The sequence below is a fragment of the Xyrauchen texanus genome, chromosome 50 (assembly GCF_025860055.1).
Source record: "Xyrauchen texanus isolate HMW12.3.18 chromosome 50, RBS_HiC_50CHRs, whole genome shotgun sequence".
Lineage (NCBI taxonomy): Eukaryota > Metazoa > Chordata > Actinopteri > Cypriniformes > Catostomidae > Xyrauchen > Xyrauchen texanus.
The window spans coordinates 20275894-20299751 of record NC_068325.1 but is presented as its reverse complement, the minus strand read 5'-3'; the positions used below and the strand labels follow the sequence as shown (position 1 = coordinate 20299751).

The following is a 23858-nucleotide window of genomic DNA, read 5'->3' as shown; positions in this document are numbered from 1 at the left end:
CGCTTCCTCCATGGTCCATGTGAAGTTTACCCAAATAAAGGACAATGAAAAACAGGGGTGTGACACATTTTAACACTATAGTGCACCAACATAGGTTCCTCCTTCCCTTCACGGCACTATAAGTGTATTTTATTGACCGTCATAGAAATCTGTCTCCTCCTTACAGTAATACTGTATAACCAGAGGCATTAAACATCAAGGCCTCGTATAAAAGGATTTTCATTAGCTCACAGGTGAAAGACTGCAGACAGTGAATTGATCAGAGCTGAGATAAGAGTGTTGGTTAAATGGGATGAGATGAAATGGTTGGTCGGGTATATAGGGGTGTGATATTACATTTGATTAAATGTCCCCGAAGATAGGCGCTTAATCAGTAACCTGGTTTCATGTAATTAAATGTACGTACTAGCTGAGACGACAGGGGTTTGGTTCTTTTTAAGCACACAGAGGTGGGCGTAGTACATCGTGTACTGATGTCGTCTTTAGGTGTGCAATTAGGATTTCTTAATAGATTTGCAGTGGCTTTCTAAAACTTCAACATTGTAATATGACAAAGGAACTAAGAAATAATCATCGTACACCAGCCTTTGATGGTTTGCTGGTCTTAAGCTCCTAGGCTGACCAGCTAATGTGGCCAAAACTCCCCTAAACCCAGTAAAACCAAGGAAGCGAAGACCAGCTTAGGCTGGTTTATGCTGTTGTGAAAATTATAGCACATTTTCATTCCTTATTAGCAGTGTTTGCTAAGGCAAACCATACCATTACTGGGAATACGTCCATTTTGACGCGATCGCTCGGTGTCTGCGTACAGTCGAACGTGAGCTGTTAAACTTTAATCCGTACAAACGTGCACGCATACACGGGAGGTTGGCGCCTATGCGTTATGGCTGGTATGAGACACTTTCTCTTTAGTAGTTTAGACCCATAAAGATGTCTTCTGATCTCTCAGAGTCGAGTTATACAAATGCAGGTATCTCCAGACCCAGGGACGGATTATGACTTGCAAAGCCCTGGGGCTAATTATCTCCAAGGGCCCCCCTCCACCCAAAAGTTGTTAAGCCGGGGGGGGGGGGTCACCAAACTAGATTGCGCACCGTTAGAGCCCAGGGCACCCCTAGGCAGTCAAGGGCCCCCTGGGCACTGGCCCCATTGGCCCGGTCAGTAATCCGTCCCTGTCCAGACCTCCTCACACACGCGCTCTTGACTTGCACATCCACTGTTGTTGTTTTTACCTTCATCTCCTGTTATTTACTGCGATTACATTATATTTTAGCTCGCTTCGTGACCTCAATAGCTCAAAATGTTAGTGTTGCCACCTTGTGGACCCACTAATAATTGCAAATAACTCCAGGCACAGACGCATCTGTGCGTTCAAAGACATTTGGTTTTAAAAATTGCGCTGTGAGCGTTCAGTGCTCTCGCATTCTGTTAATGATGAGAGTTCGCATCTGAGCGAAGTATACTTTGGGCTTTGGTGTTAAAGGAATATTCCGGGTTCAATACAAGTTAAGTTGAGATGACCGCATTCGTGGCATAATGCTGATAACCACAAAAATGTATTTCTACTCATTTAACTTTTTTTCAACATTATGGCTATTGAGCTTATCTTCTATTGAACCCAGAATATTCCTTTAAGGATTTGTTTAATCCCTAATTATAAGTATTACATTTTGGTACATAACTCATCCTACACCACTCGTGTTTACATCAGAAAAAGTCATTTTAATCACCATAACTGTATTGGGATGATGAGTACTAATTTATTCAATCTGTCATGGCTTTGTTTTTTCCGTCCGCAGTGCCCGGGGCCCCCCCTCGCCGCGTGGAGGTAGAAGTCCTCAACTCCACTGCCATCAAGGTGATGTGGCGCTCCCTGTTGCCAGGGAAACAGCACGGGCAGATCCGCGGCTACCAGGTGCACTACGTCCGCGTTGAGAATGGCGAATCCCGTGGCCTGCCCCTCATCAAGGACGTCATGCTCGCCGATGCACAGGTATGTTTACGTGTAACGATAACTAATGTTCCTGAAAACAACGCAAGTTTACGGGTCGACAACGTTCCGTAATGTTGTCTAAGAACGTCATGTTCAGCTCAATCGATTGTTTTTTTTTTTCAAGCATTGGAAGTTTAAATGGTTTAATAAAGTCTAAGTCAACATGAAATCAAAATTGATCCTAGTTACGTTTTTTTTCACATTCCTGGTCGTATTAGCCACGTTTCCACTATCAGGCCAAATGAGGCCATGCTAGTGCATGCCAGGGCCAGTTGTGTTTCCACTATCACTTCTAGGGCCTCATCGTGCCTCCTCTAGGCTTTCTTAGGGCCAACGGTCAATGGCCTTTGGCTCGTCAATTACCCTTGGGACAAACAAGGCCAACCGTAGATTGGGGCAGGTTCAATGTCAAAGGCGGGGTTTCGCCAAACATCCCAGGTTGTATATCCAGTGCACAACAGTATAAGTTCGGGAAATAAAAAAATAAGAAAATGCGGGCACCATACAAATCAGTTAAAATGGACAAAGTAATGACTTTCCATGGTTCGGTGAACTTTCATAGACGGTGTGCTGGGACATCGTCCCGCTGTTAGTGGAGAGACCACTCGGGACACCATAGCAGTTACAGTCGGTGAGTTGTCAACGCTAATTATATTGCTGTTTACATTCAATTTAAAACCCGATTCTAGATAACTAGATAACATGATACCTCAGCTTGATCTTCCCTCTTGATTGTGAAATGGCTGGGGTGTGTGACGTTGGGGCTATTGGTCAGATGGTGGGAGCACAGATCAATTTTGGTCTTGGAGCTTGAGGTCCGAGGCTATTGACCCCGGCCAGTTGATAGCCCTGGCTCACACTGGCCCGATAGTGGAAAAGCAGCTATAGTGTATGATTTATCAGAGTGCAATGTTTCAAATAAAAAGAAAAATATGCGTAACGTTTTTGTAATCTTTTCACCAATATTGAATCATTTGTTTTAAGCTACTTATTTAATGCCAGGTTAATGTGAACATAAAGGTCACAGCAATACGTTTAATTCTTATTTATGTCACTCTTAGTGTGCGCTTATCTAATCAGCCAATCGTGTGGCAGCAGTGCAGAGCATAACATCATGCAGATACGGGTCAGGAGCTTCAGTTAATGTTCACATCAACCATCAGAATGGGGAAAATATGTAATCTCAGTTATTTGGACCATGGCATGATTGTTGGTGTCAGACGGGCTGGTTTTGTATTTCTGGGATTTTCTCACACAACAGTCTCTAGAATTTACTCCGAATGGTTCCGAAAACAAAGGAACATCCAGTGAGCGGCAGTTCTGTGGATGGAAATGTCTTATTGATATTTGGCTGAACAATTTCAGAAGGGTAGACGGGGTGCTTTCATTATTTTTTCAATTCCATTTGGTGACACTAGTGGCACAGAGGTGGCAAACTTCACCTTTAAAAATAAAGAAAGAAATTGAAAAAAGGGAAAAACTGCAAGAATGACTTGCTCAGATAGAGCTGCCATTCCTTAATTTCCTGCCTCATCTTAAAAAAAATATGTTTCACTCTAATCCACACTGACCTACTTTAAAACACTCTTCTTTCTTCCATTTCTTGGCACTTTTACCTCCTGTACTCTTACACTTTTCCCCTCTCTCTATCTGTCTTTCCCTCTCTTTTAAACCAACCTCCCTCTTTCTCCTCCTGGGTGGGGGATGTTAGTGGGAAAACGACGACACGGCTGAATACGTAAGTACGGCTGTCAACAAGCATTTGGTATCATCTGAGAACCTATGATGTTACATCAGACATAGTGTCTCACCGATCACACATAATACAACTTTAAATATATTTTATGCAATCACGCAAATGCAGATGTGAATGCTTGGATGGCACAATGCATCCTGCATCACTTAATGAGAGCTCTTGTGTTGCTGTAGCGGTAACAACGGCTCATATAAACGCCTTAAACATTTATTCCATTCTCAAATTTAGCTTTGCATGTAAACAACACTATGTGCTCATTTCCTCTGCACATATCTGTTAGATTTTTATATTAAAATCCTGGTTATTTATCGTCTGTCTGCACTGGTTTCAGAACAGTTCGAATATTTAGATAATACAGTCCGTATTTTCATGCTAACTCCATATTTATACCTTGTCCTATTGTACACATTAGTGTACACTGTGTATAGCAGCGTGGCGTTTAGCGATATATTGCTCAAATTGTTAAAATGGCACATCGGATGAAACTAGAGACTCAAACTTAAACAGGTTTCAATGTAAAATCGTAATTAGGTTTCCTACCAGATGTAGATTTGTTGGCGTTTCTCCCAAAGACAAACTCTGCTGTGGTCAGCGCCATGTTGTTTTGTAACATGACTCAAACGTTTACGTCGAAAAGCAAACATATTACGTCGAATGTTTAACCCTTTACTGAGAGCAGAGTCTCCTGAACTGAGATCAGTCGGTTTAAATGAAATTAAATTAAGCGTTTCGTATAGAGAAGCCAAAATATATGTTCACATGTGTACACTGGGTCACACAAGGTTAAAGTCTTATTTAACCGTTTTTCTTCCATTGTTGTATTTTTATTATGAGATCATATTGTTAAGCCTAATTAGCTTTTTTTCACTTTTTCTCCCAATTTGGAACGCCCAATTCCCAATGCGCTCTTAAGGTCCTCATGGTGGCATAGTGACTCGCCTCAATCCGGGTGGTGGAGGACAAATCCCAGTTGCCTCTGCGTCTGAGACCGTCAATCCGCGCATCTTATCACGTGGTTTGTTGAGCACATGTGGAGGCTTCACGCCACCCACTGCGACATCCACGCCCAACTCGCCGCGCGCCCCACCACGAACGAACCACATTATAGCGACCATGAGGAGGTTACCCCATGTGACTCTACCCTCCCTAGCAACCGGGCCAATTTGGTTGCTTAGGAGACCTGGCTGGAGTCACTCAAACTTGTGAACTAGCGAACTCCACGGGTGGTAGCCAGCGTCTTTAACGCTGAGCTACCTAGGCCCCCTAATTAGCTGTTCTTTGTCAGTTACGTTGTTATGTTAGAATTAGATCTAGTTAGATTTAATCTCACACCCAATCTATGTGTGTTACGGCATTATAAAATGATTTAAGGTACACAGAAATTGATGTAACATCATGGTTTGTTTATGCCTGGCATGGATGAGTGTTTCTTTGTGTGTTTTGTGCTGTGATTGTGTGTGCATTAGTGAGTGTATATTGTGCAGCACTACGTACAATAAAGAATTATTGGAAATGAAAAAGATCCAAACTGCCTTTATTTCAGTTTGTAGAATGAGTATTCGTTGGTTGGTATTTATGCATGTAAAACGGCATGAATATTTTGAATTTGAACAGGTTTGATGTGTAGCTGAATTTCCCTCTAAGCTACAGGACCTGCAGTTGGTTATTTTCCTGCAAGTGCCCGGCATTAATTTCCCCTTCATCATGCATGCTGATCAAAGCTTGCTTCTTTCACGTGAAATATTGGAAAATAGCAACCCGTCAGAAGGCATGTGTGCAAACTGCTTACAAGACGATCCAAAAATGAATTATTCAGACCTTCTGTTTGCTAGAGCCATTTTCTTAAGATCTCCATTGAATTAATTCATGGGCATGTGCTGTAGATGAGCAGGAATTGTAATCCAAAACCTGGTCATGCTAGATGACACGCTAAATGGCAGTAATAATGATCTGCAGTGCAGTAAAATGAAGTTCATATTTGAAGAAATATCCCGTATGAAAGTAAATTCTATTATTAAAGGACTTTAGGATTACATGAATAGTTCCGACTGTAAATTCTGATTGATGTGGTGCGCTCGTAGCTGTATATCTATATATAGATGTTTAAATACTTAAAATTGAAAAGAGGGGAAATTTACATGGCATGAAATTTACAGAAATGTTCAATTGAGAAGAGGGGAAAATGATCCTCTGAGTTTTTATTTTCAACATCAACTTAATCAAAGTTTTTGACCATCTCGTGCAGGAATGCCGTGATTTTTAGACAGTGTGTCAAAGAGCGTACGTTTTTGAAAATCGCCTCGAAACATGGGGTCTGAATGGCCCCATGGGTGCCTGTGCGGGCCATGTCCCGCAGTCTAAAAAATCGAGGTCTCAAACATAGCGCTAACTTATCTCTTCTTGTCCATTAATCACAGGAGATGGTCATCGGGGGCTTGCAACCTGACACCACCTACTCCATCACCGTGGCAGCCTACACCACAAAAGGAGATGGTGCCCGCAGCAAACCCAAACTGGTGGTGACTAAAGGAGCAGGTCGGTAGTAATAATGTTATCATTAGCTGACTTCCATAGCCCTGCAGGCCAGCTGGCATTGGCTAAAATGAACCTTAAGAGATTTCAATCGAATGAGAGGAAGAAAATGTGGCGTTACATGAAAGCAAAATGGAAAGTAAAGGTGGAGTTGTTTTGATGTTAGCCATATGTGGTCAATTACTGCACTCGAAATGTGATGTGTGTAATGTTAAAACTTTCTGCAATGGCAACTTTATATATAGAGACAACTATAAGTAGGCTATTCGGAGGCTGGTTTCCCCCCAAAAAGTACTATGGTATTACCACTAAAATATACCATGGTTGCATGGTTTTATGGACACCTTGGCATTCTTTGACGCATCTTACAGTACCATCTAAAGATCATGGCATATGAATACAGGTAATCAAACTACGGCCTGTGTTGGGTAAATTACTCAGTAAACGTAATCCATTACAATTTACCAATTTTCCAAAATTGTAATCAGATTACTTTACTCATTACCCCATTGAAAAGGTAATCACACTACTAGTTACTTTACTTTTAAGTTACTTTCTGAAACTCTTTAAACATAAAAGTTTTAGTTTTTCCGTTCTACTAATAAATTGTCGCACACAAGTCATGCACTCAACCCAAAATGTTTCTCCATTACAGTGACTCTTTGGGGGGGGCAAATACAGAGTAAGAGTACAGTAACTAATTACTTGTAATCAGATTACACTCAACACTGACCATGGTGTACTGTATATCAGAGTACCATGATTTTACCGTCCGTTATCATCACTGAATGATGACACTGCCTGAGTATTTTGTGGGGTTTCTAAATGAATGCTTTGGAAGACAGCTATAAGCTAGGCACACATCCATGTCAACGCATAAAATCTCAAACATTGACGAGACAGGTGAGCCTATCGCAGGTGCCAGAGTGTCACAATGGCGCCACATGCAGCTGTCATTCTCCATGACTGACTCTGCCACATACACACCGTGATGTGTAGTCGCCACGCTTCACCCCCTCGGTGGAAGAATGTCCCTGCTTTTCCCACCAGCAAAACTGTGGCGAAATTCTTAAGCGGACAAAATAAATAAATAGATAAACAAGCACAGACTCACAGCCCTACTTAAATAAGAAGCATTATGCTCTTTCATGTGCCGAGAACAGAGAAGAGACCTTGACCAATGGGGCTCAGAGAAGCCACTCCAGGGCCCTTTCATGCCTCATTTCTGTGACATAATACTGTCATAATACTGTCAGACAACTTAAGCCCCTGCCTTGTTGTATTGATAAGAGCCGACCCACCCCTTTCAAGCCTGGACCCTTCTGCAGCCGGCTGTCATTTGAGAGAGAGGCCCGTCCCCAAGCTGCTATTATGCTTGTCATAGATAGACTTCAGACCTCTTCATGGAACCTTCCTCCATGCGTGAAGCCCGTCAGTCTGGCTGTACGGTCACGCCGAGCCATCATTCCGTCAAGTTGTGATGATACCAGACAGGTACGGAAAATAAAATGGGATGTGCTTGCTTAAATGCTGGCAAGTGATGGATATGCACCAGAGTGAAAATTCTCTCTTTCTCCTGTCCTTGCTTAATATGCAGAGACAACTGTAAGTAAAAACATTCCTACAGTCATGGAAAACCTGGAAATATCTGGGAATGTAATTTTTCCAATTTTCCTCTGCTCAAAAAAATATCTCATCAGCTGGATTTAGCTTTTGTGTAGAGTAAGGGGCACTTCAGTCCAAACTCAGTGCAACAAATATAACAGTACGCATGAGTCTTGAGATTCACAACACACTGTAAAAGAAATGGCGAGACACTACGCAACGGTTAAAGATGTCCGTCTAGCGCATTTGTACATTGAAAAACAGTGCAGATGGATGGAAACACACATTTGATGTGAACGCCCCCTTAAAACTTTCTCATAAGTGATGTTAAGTTAATCTGTTTGACTGACCAATGGCAGAAGACACAAATTTTTGCAGTTTCATTTGGTGATGCTAGTGGTGCATACGTTACATTAGTTCACTTGTTAAAAAGCATTTGGGCTGTTAAAATGCATAAAAATGTCATCCTTGGGGCGGCTGTGGCTCAGGTGGTAGAGCGGGTCGGCAGCCAATGGCAGGGTTGGCGGTTCGATTCCCGGCCCACACACCTCCACATGCCGATGTGCCTTGGGCAAGACACTGAACCCCAAGTTGCTCCCAGTGGTAGGTTAGTGCCTTGCATGGCAGCTCTGCTGCCATTGGTGTATGAGTGTGTGTGTGAATGGGTGAATATGACACAGTATAAAGCACTTTGGTAACCTCTAAGGTGCAGACCATTTACCATTTTGATGTTATAATCAAAGAGGTGCATCATTGGTTTACCATGCCTTGATCTCAAAGCAGATGTCTTTGAATTGATCTTGTTGATGCGTCCTGTTGTCCAAGAGGAAAGACATGGGAATGATTGATTCTCTTCTCCTTTTAGAGCTGACCATCTTCTACTGATGGATGGGCACTATGTCAAATCCTGTGTCGTTTCATTTGGTTTGCTGCCACTAATATACCCAATGGCTTGGATGTCCATTCAAGGAATAGTTCACCTAAAAATGGAAATTTTGTCATCATTTACTAACCCTCATGGAATTCCACCCTTATATGACTTCCTTCCTTCTGGGGAACACAAAAGGTGAATTTCTGTTAAATATCCTGGCCAGTCATTTACATATAATGAAAGTGAGTGGGAACGGTGGCTTTCAAGCTCCAAAATGCATTCTGAAGTCATACAATAGCTTATAGAAGTCATTATTCACTGAGAATCTTGACGTCAACCCTTCTTCAAACCACTAATATGCCTAAATTGACCACTTTCAGGTCTTTTATGGTGCTTTTTGACAGCCTAATCCCAAAGAATATTCTCTTAAAAAATCACCTTTTGGGTTCCGAGGTGGAAAGACAACATGAGGGTTAAGTAGGTGTTGGGTGAACTATTTCTTTAGTTCTGATGCATCTTTCGCTTTAGATGTCTGAAGGCCAGATCCCAATCAGTTTTGACCATTCTGAGCAGCTTATGCTCTATACATTTTTAAATGTCCTTCCATCTCTTCCTGTCTCGCATCATTGATGTGGGAGGTGAGCAGATGGGATGCTAATGCAGGGCTGGGGGTTCTCATCATGAGTGGCTGTTTGGACGGTCTCCACAGCTGTGGGAACACACAATTTTGGATGACTCGGAATCCTCCAGGCCCTGTGGTTATTTTCTTCAATTAATCGGTCCACTCAGGGCCGCTTGCTCCAGTCCTGATTGTGGAGAGTGAACAGCTCCTTGTTTGTCTCTGGAGCTTCTTGTCTTATACCATCCAATGCCAGGATGCCATGGCATGATGATGAGATTACTTTGTAGACTGCAAATCCCATATGTGCACCTGTGGATTTAAACAACATAATGTAAATGTAACTCCAAACCATATGACGTCCTATTTCCAAGTCAATTTTGTCTGATCAGCTCTGGAGATGAGAAGTCAGGAAGGGGAGGGCATGAGAGTAAACCGCAATCCTTTCTTAATCAGTGGCTGTAGGTCAACAGCGGCCGTTAATGCAAGATTTAATGGGAAACGTGCCTGTGGCCCTGTGGAGAGGATTGTGTTTCGTCCAGTGGAGTGGACTGGAGTGCTGTTGGCATTGAAGAGGGAAGCGGGGACCAATCTAGTCATCTCTCAGATTAAGCCATTTCCTCATCACCTTCATCAGTTTTTCACTGAGGCTTTTTGATACTCTATCCTTTCATCTGTTTTTACCCTCCTAATGGCATCTGCAATCTAGTCATTTGTTTAATAAGTCACATTTGTTCTCTTGAAAATAAGCTCTTGAAGCAGACTGCAACTTTTGTTTAGTAAAATAGTGTGCTTGTTGATGTTTATTTATTAAAAGTTCTCCCAAAAATGTTAATTCTTTCATCTAACATTTCTCTTTTCTCTCTCTCTCTCTCTCTCTCTCTCTCTCTCTATCTCTGCAGTGCCAGGGCTTCCCATTCTCTCAGTCAACCAAATCTCTGAGACTTCTGCTTTAGTGCGCTGGGAACCCCCAGAGTTTATCGCTCCTGGTCTCGAAGTGCAGGGCTATCGGCTACAGTTTGGCCGAAAGGACATGAGCCCTTTGGCCACACTGGAATTCGGTCCTCAGGAACTAGAATATTCCATTAGCAATATCCACCGAGGGGCAACGTACGTCTTCAAAGTCTCCGCCAAGTCTAAGTCGGGATTCGGCGAAGAAGCTACACGAGAGCTAAGCGTCCCGGAGGAGGTACCTCGAGGGTACCCTCAAATAACTGAACGATCCAACATTACCTGCTGCTCGCTTCAGTTCGCCTGGCTACCTCCAGTGCTAGCCGAACGCAACGGCGCTATAAAGGAATACACGCTGGCATATCAAGAGGCCGGTGCTGCAGGTGGACCGAAGGAATTGCGTCTGCCAGCAAGCGAGAATAGCTACACCCTCAACAGCCTGAGGCCCAATGTAGTGTACGATGTGAAAATTCGAGCACACACCAGTGTAGGTCCAGGGCCCTACAGCCCGTCGATCCAGTATCGAACAGTGGCCTTCGAAGCAGGTAGGGCTTCCTCGTTTCTCTGGCCCTCGCCTCAAGGGACTAGAAAAAAAAACAACGTTTTCTACTACAATGCACCTAAACCACGATTAAATAACAACTTACTTGGGAAGCCACTTACCTCACTAACACCCTCCCCTACAAACAAGGTAAAAAGTCAGTAAGTTAAAGTCAGTCAGTTTTGAAAGGGGAGGAGCATCGAGGGTACAAGGTAAGTGCTGATTGGTCAGACACGCCCAGCACACTCACTCATCCAATCACAATTTCCCTAGTGTACAAAGGTAGGCAAAAACCACATCAAGGAGAAACTAATATCTAAAGTGGAATTAGGCAGTTTCGAAACGCACTTGTGTACTTTATTTGGGTTTTCTTCTAGTTATTTGTTTGAAAATTGCACTTTTCTGTACTCACCTCTCCTCCTACCTCCACACTGGGATGGTTTTGCAGCATGGCCTGCCATGATGCACTGCTTACAAGGGTGGGCATGCTATGTTTGGGGTTTGTCCTTGTTCTTGTTGGGCTTTCCTGGCACGGCAGTACTCATCCAAATTTGAGAGCACCCAGCAGAGGGGGTAACTAAGATATAATGTTGGTTCAACTATTCTGGATCCATCTAGAGGGGGATTATAGGTACTGTTCGCAAAATATTTGTGTTGGAGCGGCACTGTCGGGCCAGGACAGGCAGAGTGATGTACGATTCTGTGGTTCTGTGTTCACCAGTCCAGTCTAGTGTGATGTTTGTCCCAATTGAGCGCCTCCCCCCTCCCCCTTTCACAGCTAACGCCACACTCCGCTTACTCAGAGGGTCCAAACCCTCCAATCCCCCAGGAAAACGGCCTTAACACCAAAAACACTGCTTTCTTTCCCTACAGTCATGTACCACACTTTTCCATTTCTAAAATGACCGTCTCACTTTTTCCCCTCCATTCACATCTGGACAGATGTTCCCAAGAATTTCACAGTGAAGCTGGTAACCAAGACGACGGCGCTGCTCACCTGGAAGTTTTCCGATAGTCGTTCCCCGTACCACTGCAACGTGAGTGAACCTAAGCCACTAATTCGGAATATGGGGCCGGATTCAGGAAAAGCTTTTTAAAGTTCTTATAAGATAAGAATGACTTTTTGGGAATACAAAATATTCTTACCTTTTTGCGAAAGGGAAAATGGCATTAGTAAGAGGATTTTCAGTCCTTATGAAGAACTTTTTTTGAATCTGGCCTGTCTTGCAAGTATTTGAAACCTAATGTATGATCAATTTTATCGTATTTATCGTGATCTGACGATACAAAAACAACACCGAAGTCAACATGAAAGGAAAATTGACTCCACTTGAAAAGATTGACATAAGGGTGCTAAGCAACTGTAAACTGATTTTTTTGCATCATTGCTTTTACTACATGGTAGAGTTTTGGTGGAATGCTGCCTTGACCAATCAGTATTCAAGACCACAACTCAAAGTATTGTAATTGGAAATACATAACATTATGGAAAAACCTTGGTTGCGAACAACATTTCATGTTGACTTCAACATCACCAACATTAAATGAACTGCACCCCGTCATTCACAGATCGAATACAATCGACAAAAGGTTGCAGTTGATGCTAGGATGACCAAAACGCTCATTACCAACCTGCGGCCCAACACCACCTATGAGTTCAGAATCACGTGCCAGGAGAGCAGCGAGGGTGGACCCAAACACAAGCTTGTCGCGAGGACAGCGCCACCTATTCTGGTCCGAAAGCCCGAGTTGGACCAGAAAAGAGAGCCAGACAACACCCTGACAATTCTCTTCCCACTGCTGGAAACCAAAGACATGATCAAGTGAGGAAAAGAAAAATACTTGCAGATGTGAATGCTTGGTCAATGCATTGCAAGTTATGGCCCTGTTGTGCATAATGTGGGTTCTTGCCCTCGATAGAATTACGACAATTACTAACATTATCTTACTTGCTCAGCGAGATTCTCTTTAAACTGTTGGTCCAGTTGTTGACCTGAAAGAGAAGACTGACCATTGAATAATGCTTGCAACTGTGGAAGCTTTATTTCACGAGATGCACAATGCAACTCAAGTACGCGTTGCCAACAAGGAGGTATTAAACCATTAACATTGTTGCCTCCTGGTTGGCAACATCAAGAATGCAACGTGTACATTTCACCATACAGGTGTGTCAAATCAAGCTGGTGTAGCAAGAAGCTTCTTTGTACAATTTGGTGAATTTATGCATGTAGATAAAGCATTGGGTTCTTGAATGTATATATGTTTTAATACAGACCCTTGTTTTATTTTACAGCACTGTACTCTGTGTGTGTGTGTGTGTGTGTGTGTGTGTGTGTGTGTGTGTGTGATGTATATATAGAATGATTTTTACTCTGGGGAATTATTAGTTTGATTATACCGTCTTGTCTGAATTGCAGGGTCGTCTATGTTGTCGTCGTTCCACTGAAGAAGGGTAGAGGGCCAATCAGACACATTAAAACTCCTGATGAGCTGGACCTTGAAGAGGTGAGCATGTCTACACCCTCTTTTGTCCGTTTCCTTTGTTCTTTGTCCTTGTTTCACAGACACAATGGAGCCAGAGCCATAGAAAGTGCTCCTCCAGGAGCATTGTGGAAATGTTCCCGATGGGTTTGTCAGGGAGAGGGGACAATTACACCGCTCTTATCCTGCTCACTGGCAAACTGCCAAGTCTCGGTCACTTGACCTTGAGCTGCGAAAGGCTCAGCTGTGCCTGTAATCCATATATGTATTATTGTACTCATTCTGACTTCAAAATTATTTGTTTCTTATGGAAATTCATGCTGGTATAAGCTGTTCTTTTCAGCAGCGTTGTCAATATTGTTTTCTTCCACAGATTTTGGGCGAGAAAAGACTCAGTCAACGTCATGCCCGAACCACCCGTCAACTCAAGCAGGTGGATGGTATGAGGCCCTACATCGCTGCCAGCTTCAAGCCCTCATTCATGCCACCATCATTCACCCTGGGCAACCAGATGGTGTACAGCGGCTTTGAAAACAGGGCGTTGGATCCTGGTCAGGAGTATGTCTTCTTCATCCTAGCTGAGCTCAACACCACCGGAGGAGTGAGTGAACCATCCCACACTGAATTTCTATGTAAATCGGAAATTGTCGTCTTGAATCGAATTTTCATCCAAATGAATTCATGAACAATTCACACTAATATTTTCTGCTTGTGTTTCATGAATATGGCCCAATGAAATCCATATGTTCTCGACTAGGCTAGGCCTCTCAACTCAAAACCGAAAATGCATCTGAAATATGTCTTTTTTTGTGTTTGTACAGAAAATGTTTGCTTCCAGCCCCTACACAGACCCCATCACGGCCCCTGACGTGGATCCTCAGCCAATAGAAACTGGAGGAGATGGTCTCATCTGGGTGGTGGGACCCGTTCTCGCTGTAGTCTTCATAATCTGTATTGTGATTGCGATTCTCCTCTACAAGAAGTGAGTCAGAGCTTCATTGTGCTAATGAATAAAGAACCATTTTTTTCGTTCTTATCATATACAATACCAGTCAAAAAACTCTGGAATTAAAAGGAAAGAATGAGTAGGAGTGTGTCCAACCTTTTGACTGAAACTGTTAACCTTCAACCCAAAACAATGAATGAATGTCAAGTCGTTTAACGTACCTTATTTTATAAACGTTGCCCCTGGCACGGTATCTTCAAGGTTCAAAGTCGAACTGAGGAGAGCAGTCAATATTAATGTATCGAAAATGAATGAGGTGGTAAATAATAGCCATTAGCTATTAAAAGTCTCCGACTTTTAGCAATGCAAACGTGGCCAAACTCAAATGGGAAGCTATTCCTCATTAGGGCCTCGTGAACAAGGTTAAAAGCTGCTGCCTTCTGGGTAGCATTTCCTCATTGGCAAGACCTTGAATTTGAACTCTAGTGTCTTGAGATTGTATAGCCCCACGCTGGGCACAAACATGATATTTAACAGGTCTGTCCAAATGCAGATGAGGTTAATCTGGCATCGCTAGCCTGCCCTGTGAATTTAAATGAACTCTATTGATTTTCTTTGTCTTCTCTCCCTTGTTCTCTTGTTGTTTTTCACGTTTTATATATTTATTTCTCTTCAATGCTTTCTGTGGAAGCAGCAAGCCTGACAGGTAAGGCTTAGCTGTACTTTATTACTGTTTTCAAGAGGGCAAACGAAAACAACCTACCTCAGCATAAAAGCTGGTTTTAATTAGATGGTGGAGGAAAAACAGAAGAATGAAATAGCGGGTTCGACCAATGTGCTTTTCGGCTTCCTGGCAAGACTGTGTTGTTTGCGGTCCTGGATTGGTTTGGGCTTGCATTTAGCTTCCTGTATATAGAAGGTGGCCATTTCATGTCTATGTGATTATAGTGCTTGCAAGGCAGCACCGTATTGATACTCCTCAAATATTCTGTTTATGGGTTCTTCTAAACCTCTAAACACAAGTACTAACTCTAGCAAATAATTCAACCTGAACCTTGATTACCACAAAAATAAAAAATATTTAAATCTCCCTTTAGAATGTTCAAAGATGTTTATAGAATGTTCAGCATTTCAAAGGAATCCGACAACGATGATGTCACTGTGACATTTGCATACTGAATTCTTTCATCTTCCATTTATTTGCATACTACATTGTGACTGGTCTAAATGGGTGATTGTCTTGCATTCCATCTTTTGCCAACTTTATGGGCCACTTAAACCGAACACATTCTTTCGTTAATAAAGTTAGACACGGTGAAACAAATGGAAAAGAATGCAAGTGTCTCAATACAGGTTGACCGATATTTTGCTGATACAATGTGATGGAAGAAAGGCGATAACTGATATATAGGCTGATTGGAAAATGTCATGTTTTAAAATGTTCTGAGCATGTTCTGAGCACAGACACAGATGCAACAAGAAACCAAATTTCCGATAATAACCAGAAAAACAAAAGAAGTTTTGGTGCATGAACGTCTGTACTCCCAGTTCCTCACACAAACTGATAAGGGAAAATGTGCCTAACTGCTCTGAAACCACTGGAAACACTGTATCATGAGCTCTCTGCGTGCTTGGAGAACAGTGTCACGTCTTCACTTTGAAGTGTGCAGCTCATACAGACTATAGATTGCAGCTTAATAATTACATTTGCCTGTTTTTGTGTCCATACATTTAAGACCTCTTAAAATTAGTTTTGTTATATAATTTTAAGATATTCAAGACCATTTTATGGCCATCATTTTTGTAAATTGAATTGAAGATGTTTTAAGGACCCTGAGTGTCATAACAAAGGCGATACTGTACATAAAACTATTATTTTGCTGCCTTGCAAGCACTGCTATTTCATTCATCTAGACATTTAGTTTTATTTATGTGATATTTTTCTGCCTACTCTGTCAATTTTCATTTAGTCTTTGCATTTTTCTTTTCTTCTATAAAGCAGCAAACGGAAAGAGTCGGAGCCACGCACAAAATGCCTGCTGAATAATGCAGATATCACGCCGCATCACCCGACAGACCCTGTAGAGATGAGACGCATCAACTTCCAAACTCCAGGTACACCGACATTACTTTAAACATGGTTTAAACATCATATAGCAATAAACCAGGCCACCTGCCTAATATTGTGTAGGTCCCCCTTGTGCCGCCCAAACAGCGCCAACCCCGCATCGCAGAACAGCATTCAGAGATGATATTCTTCAGCACAATTGTACAGAGTTACCGTAGACTTTATCAGATCAAACCAGTCGGGCCATTCTCTGTTGACCTCTCTCATCAACAAGATGTTTTCGTCCACAGAACTGGCGCTCACTGGATGTTTTTGTTTTTTGGCACCATTTGGAGTAAATTCTAGAGACTGTTGTGTGTGAAAATCCCAGAAATACTCAAACCAGCCTGTCTGGCACCAACATTCATGCCACGCTCCAAATCAATTTCTCCATTCTGATGGTTGATGTGAACATTAAGCTCCTGACCCATATCTGCATGATTTTATACACTTCTGCCACAGGATTGGCTGATTAGATAATCGCATGGATGATTGTTGGTGCCAGATGGGCTGGTTTGAGTATTTCTGGGATTTTCTCACACAACAGTCTCTAGAATTTACTCCGAATGGTCCTAAAAACAAGAAACATCCAGTGAGCGGCAGTTCTGTGGAAGAAAACGTCTTGTTGATGAGAGAGGTCAACAGAGAATCACTCAACCACAAATACAACTTCTCAGGTGTACATTTGATCAACACTTTGACGTATATATTGGCAATTAATCTTTCAAAATGAATCAAGTTGCTCCCAATGGCAGGCTAGCGCCTTGCATGGCAGCTCTGCCACCATTGGTGTATGAGTGTGAGTGAGAACGGGACTCAGTGTAAAGCGCTCTGGTAATCTCTAAGGTTAATAAAAGGCACTATATAAGTGCAGACCATTTACCATAATCCTAATATAACTGTCAGTGTAAAGAGCACCTGCTGTTATTTCGAAGTCTACTGATGCAATTTGAAAATAATTGCATCCAGACTGTCAATCGTGCTTGATGTTCCTTCTGAAAGAAGGCCGTGTTATACACTTCAACTTTTGTTGAGAATACTACTCCAACTCTGGGGGAGAACACATGAATTGAAAGTCCACGTAGCTTTAGAAATGGTTTCATCGTTCCCCTAGTTGTCTCTCCACATCTCATTCCGAACTAGACGATCTTTTGGTCTCATCCGAAATCCTCCAGTTCAAAGAACATTCCTTTGCCATTCTCATTTTCGCTGGCTTTGGACGCTAAACCTAGTCTGACATTTCTCTCTAGCTCCTTGAAGTGGCGCGGAGTGAATTTGTTGAAGACGCTGTTCTTCGGCACCCTCTCTCTCTCTCTCTCTCTCTCTCTCTCTCTATCTCTCTATCTCCTGTCCATTCTCGGCGTCTCCCCATCAAACAGCTCTCGTTTCAAAGGCGGTAATCTCGCCGCAGCTTCCAGAGGGGGTCATAGCTCGACCTCTGCCAAGAGCTTTCCATCTACACCAGAGATAAAAGAGAGAGAGAGCTCAAGATAGACGAGAAGTGGGGGAAGAGAATGCGAGAGAGCCACTATCGCCACCTCATTTCCCATAATCGCCCATTGTCAAGTATCTTGTCCGGTTGCAGCCTAATAACACGTCGAAAATGAACCCAGTGTGCTTTTATCTTATTTGCTGTCTCTTTTTTTATCGTCCGCCATGACACTTTCATTCCATCACAATGAGGCGAGCCGGGTTCGACTTGATTCAATGAAAAGCGTTCATTTTGCCATTTTCCTGTTTAAACGAGCCAACGATTTTAAACGATGTCATTATCTCTTTGCTTGGTGAATTTTATTTAAGGGGACATTTAAGCCCAATTAACTAGGACGGGGAACGTTTGTGTCATTTCCATTAGCTAATAGGGGCCATTGTTCAAACTGAACACACTTCAGTTCACATGAATGACTGGCACATATGCCACACAAAGCTGTAACGCAACAGTTGTCCTAATGGGAAAAGACACCAACGTTATGTTCATTTCATGGTGCGTTTGGGGTCAATTTCTAGCCTTGTCTTCCTTGCATTAAAACTTTCAATCACCTTTGAGAGAAAACGTGTGTTGTTTAATGCCACACACGCTTCTAAACACTTTCCGGCTTTGGTGGTGGCTGTGGGGATCGAACCAGCAACCTTCTGCTTACCAGTTATGTGCTTTAGACCACTAGAAGCCAGTACTATAAATCCACACTGTTTCACTTTTTAATTGATATAGACAAATACAGATATGGCCACTGATATATCATACATCCCTACTTATAATGCGACATCGAAACGGAGCTCTAGTTAAGTCTGAGCATTAATCACTTCACCGAAGGTCTGAATTGGTAGTTTTAAGGTTGTGGTTTGGTTTGTGTTACCATCCTCTGCCTGAAGTCCTCACAGATGGCTCAAACAAAGACAACAGAAGTTAAAGACTGTCCTCATTGGCTCTCGCTCTCCTCTGCAGCTTCTTAGACAGCTGGACTTGACAGTAAATGGCGACCATATGCATTTTTACCGCTCGATCAACTCTGAATCTCAATCAAATCGCCATCTGATGTTTTGACAATGAGAACAAAAATGTATCCTTTCTTTTTAAATAACAGTATAAATGACTTTACATCATGTAAATGGTATATTTAATGATATATGTATTGCTGCTGGAAATGCAACCCCCCAAATTTTTTTTGTTTAACCTCCCGAGACTCCGCGTGACTGCTGTGTGCATTTTCAGTTTCCCTTCTTGATTTGTAACTAGTAGCAACTAATAAAAATAATTGTATTCATCAAATTGTTTAATATGTTTGCAGGAGTGTTGGGTATTCATGTTTTTAAGACGTTACAGACATTACTGCTGATTTTCTGTAAAACTGAATAATTAATTCAGATTCAAAGTAATGTCCAGCATCATCCAATCACAGCCAACCATCACTGGTAAATGGTCTGCACTTATATAGCGCCTTTTTTAACCTTAGTGGTTACCAATGCGCTTTACACTGTGACTCATTCACCCATTCACCCACACACTCATACGCCAATGGCGGTAGAGCTGCATGCAATGCACTAGCCTGCCATTAGGAGCAACTTGGGGTTCAGTGTCTTGCCCAAGGACACTTCGGCATGTGGAGTCATGTGGGCCGGGAATCGAACCGCCAACCCTGCGATTAGCAGCCGACCCGCTCTACCACCTGAGCCACAGCCACCCACGTGATAATCATTGTACCATGTCTGTCAAACATGTTGCGTGATCCATTTTGATCTGATTTTAGTTGTGAATGCACTTAACTGCATAGAGAGCTATAGGATGCTCCCTTGCTCCCTATTTAGTGAATGACCTCCAGTGTGCTGTCTGTCTGCGCTGGTCTCAGAACAGTTCGAAAAGCACCTTATTTTCATCCTAAGACACATTTTAAGCTTTTGGATGAACCCATTGATTCTCCATATTATAATGCATATATTGATGTCAGTGAATAGAATCGGCTGTGGCTCAGGTGGTAGAGCGGGTCGGCTGCTAATCGCAGGGTTGGCGATCCAATTCCCAGCCCACATGACTCCACATGCCGAAGTGTCCTTGGCAAGACACTGAACCCCAAGTTGCTCCCAATGGCAGGCTAGTGCCTTGCATGCAGCTCTGCCGCCATTGGTGTGTGTGAATGGGTGAATGAGTCACAGTGTAAAGCAGCTTTGGTAACCTCTAAGGTTAAAAAAAAGTTGCTATATAAGTGCAGACAGTTTACCAGTGATAATCAGTACATAGATTCAGAATTTATAATGTATCATTTTATTTTAACATGGTTGGCAGTGATTGGATGATGCTGGACGTTAGGATCCTGCATCCGTAGGAGCACTTCAAGGAAATAGACGCCATGTTGTTGTGTCACGTGACTCGGTGCGGCTGAAGTTGAACTCTTTAAATGAGAGTCTAGAGTCTTGTGAAAAAGATACCGTCGGTTTTTATTCATTTCAATTGAAGTGAAGCCAAAATACAACGTCCACGCATGTGACGGCAGGGTCAAACGAGGTTAAAACAAGACTCAAAACGGTAAAACATTTTAAATCTGATTTGACGAACCACACTCAAAGCCATTGTAAAATAGCCAATAATATTCATTAATATTATATCGACAAAATCGTATTTATTAATGCACCAAACTGCGACCAAGTTTCCGCAACATTTACCATTTTTACGAATGTTTTAATTTAAGATTCCGAATATTTAAATGTATTTTGGAATCGGCGTTTTATGTTCTTTTTTTATTTTGAATTTGCTTTGCACGGTTTGATTTCACTTGACAAATGTGGTTTGAATTTGAGGATTTTTGTATACGATATAAACCCCGATTGCAACCTTCAAACACCGACGTGAAGCAACGTGTCAATACTAAACCGCCTCCATTATGATCAACAAAGCATTCTACAGTGAGAACGACAGTTTGCAGAGTTCGCTACAACGATATAAACAATATAGGAGAATCTCTAAAGGTTGACCCGTTTCTACCATCTCATCGTCATTCTGCCCAGTCCTAGTGGCGGCCGTAATAAGCAGCTCCGGCTCTGATGTCGGATAAAGGATGGGAGAATCAGATTTCTGAGAGCGTGAGTGTCCTACTTTTGCTGTCTGACAGACTGCTTGGTGTCTGATCCAACACTGACGCCCCTCGCGAGAATCATTCAAACCAGGGGTTGTTCCTTTCTCCTGCCTGTTTAGTAATGCTCAGTACACTTTGAAAAATTAATTAGATGAGAGAAATGTGTAAAAGATGAGTTCTATTTTCTGCTGGTAATTTCCTTTGGGTTTTTTTAATTCCATTATTTCAAGATTTTGTTCCCCACTAATTATGAGAACATTAAAAGAGATTCTTTTTTTTTCATGTGTTGCTGTTTTTCACAGATTCTGGTCTAAGCAGCCCTCTCAGCGAAGGCGGTTTTGACTACGAAAGTTAGTCCTCACATCTCGTGATCAGCTTTTGTTGTTGTCTTGCGTGATCTTTTATTAATGCGTCTTGCCCCACATGCGAATAATGGGTTGTGTTTTTGGAATACATTTGCATTTGACTCACAAACTGCCAGAACGGCGCTAATTTTCACTCCAGTAACCGTGTGAAAAGTTGAAAGGAGTCATAATTCAGATGAAACTGCTTTCACTGGAAATTCGGAACAATTAGCGATTGCCTTTACTAAATGAAGTGCATAATTCAGGACAAAATTAAGTAAAAATGGGTCATTGTTAAAGGTGCAATACTTAGTATTGAGTTAAGCTCAATCGACAGCATTGGTGGCATAATGTTGATTACGTCAAAAAGTAATTTCGACTCGTCCCACCTTGTCTTTAAAAAAGCAAAATGGAGGTTCCATTGAGACGCTTATAATGGAAGTCAATGGGGCCAAATATTGGAGGGTTTAAAGTCACTTACATGAATGCATTATTTGAGCTGTAAATCATCATTTTTACAGTCGTTTTAGCGGTTTAGGGTTTCATCATGGCAGGGAAGTTGTAAAATTGGATATAACTTTACTCCGAAAAGGTTATTAAATGATTTCTCACTCTAAAATCATGTTAACACACATATTGTTTTCATCTGATGGATATATTTTTGAATATTTCAATGTTTACGGATTGGCCCCATTGACTTCCATTGTAAGTGCCTCACTGTAACTGATTTTTGCTTGTTTTAAAGAAAAGGAGGAACTAGTTTAATTTCATTTTTATGGTAATTAACATTACAAATGCTGTCGATTGAACCCAGAATATTCCTTTCATTTATTTCTATTTATTTCATCTGTTTTTGGTGCTTTTGTCCTATTAATTTTGAACTCAAGGGACAAAATCACTAAATGGTATAATTTACTGGTACAGTATGCACTTTGTGTATTTTACACTGACACGCATTTAGAAAAATATTTAATTTAATTAACATTTTTGCCAGAGTTTATTACCTTTTGCAATGCGAAAGACATTACTAATGGAAGTGAATAATATATCTCGGATTTTCTTGTCCTAGATTATACACATGTGGGAAATTACAAATGTCCAGTTCACCATTTCATCTTAATTACGACTGCTTTTGATCTTCATTTTATAATTGATCAGTTGTTATTCAGTCTCTGCTACTCAATTGCTTTGTTCTTACACGCTGTTTGGCTGCACACTATTAATTCACAGTAAAACCACTGCAATCACAGCTGATGATGTAGAAAAGGTTTGTTTTTACACGGGTCTTGTCTCCACATTCCAACATCCTTGTCCTCACCCCCTCTGCCCAGCTGTCCATTCAGCCCCCCATCACGCTCTCCACCGATGGGGTCGTTCTGCAGGCAGAGATAACGAGCAGAATTAATTAAACCCTCCGCAAACAATGGGCCGACATTTGATACAACCCTCCCGTCCCCCAGCGAGGCACACAACGAATATCCCAAGCATTTCCCCTCGCCTTAATATATAAATGAAGAAATGCATAAAATCATTTGCAAACAGTAGCAGCGGATATCAAAAGGATTTGTTATTTCCGTCACCTGTCAAGATTAAATTAGAGACCGAAAATATATAATTAGACCATTTGATTCTCTCACGCTCGGTGATCTTCAGTTGATTGCTTGGGATAAAAAGACTCCATGGTGGAGAGAGACTGAAAACTCCTGGCAAAAAAGTATAAAGATCAAATGAGAAACAACAGCAGCGTGTCCTGTTGCGCCTTGCTTAAACAGTCTTGCATTAGATTACGGCAGTGTCTTTTGGGTAAATGCGTAACGTTAGCTGGGAACGCCATAACAAGCAAACTATTTTGTCTCTTGTGCTGAGGTTCAAGCGTAAATTGCATTCGGATCGGATTAAATGTAATTGTTTGTCATGCCATGCTGGGAGATAGTTGGTAAGAACAAACAAACAACAGCTTATATATGAAAACGTTTTTTACGAGTGATCGTTGTTGAAAAGAGCATCAGAGCTTGTTGAGTTTCGATTGGCTTTAGATGGCCTCGTTGTGTTGTGGTGGCTCAGGTCAGATATTGGGTTTGCCAGACCCTTGCCAGGCAGACAGACTTTGTGAAGTAACAAGAGTGTTAGCATTAACATTAGCAATTTTGGAATTGCCAACAAGATTAATCAGTGGGCCTAAGTCAGGGTAGATGCCGTTGTAGACGGTACAAACTATTGAATGAATGGTTCACTGGTCCACATAGACATTCACAACAAATATCTAAAAAAACAAATAGCACAGAATAGGAAAGTGCCCTGGTCTCAATCAAACCAATGCGAAGTCCATTTGCACCATGCAACATTTTGAAGGGGGGAAAAAAACTGAGAACAGGAAGTGAAATTGAGGATGGCTAATGTGATTATGCAGATTAATCATGCTTAATTAAATCACCATATACTTGTCAAGATGTCAACATTTAGCCAACGTTTGACCTCACACTGAAGGTGAAGATGAAAGAAAATTGAACGCCCCCTATAAAAACGTTAGCATCCAAATTAGGG

The 23858-nt window shown here is 41.9% G+C and overlaps 1 protein-coding gene across 7 annotated transcripts in view; it reads left to right on the top strand.

The window, feature by feature from the left end:
* The window catches only part of LOC127641023 (receptor-type tyrosine-protein phosphatase S-like), a 266090-nt gene that overhangs the window by 205620 nt on the left and 36612 nt on the right, over positions 1–23858 (top strand). For 2 of the 7 annotated variants that reach the window (XM_052123760.1, XM_052123759.1), the window contains 7 exons: positions 11811–11905; positions 12438–12691; positions 13286–13373; positions 13723–13950; positions 14171–14331; positions 16295–16410; positions 21273–21320. In XM_052123760.1, coding sequence (XP_051979720.1) covers positions 11811–11905; positions 12438–12691; positions 13286–13373; positions 13723–13950; positions 14171–14331; positions 16295–16410; positions 21273–21320 — 990 coding nt within the window. Of the gene's footprint in view, positions 1–1799; positions 1994–3704; positions 3732–6166; positions 6285–10278; positions 10873–11810; positions 11906–12437; positions 12692–13285; positions 13374–13722; positions 13951–14170; positions 14332–16294; positions 16411–21272; positions 21321–23858 lie in introns of all 7 variants that reach the window. The other 5 variants (XM_052123756.1, XM_052123757.1, XM_052123758.1 and 2 more) reach the window with 5 other exon arrangements.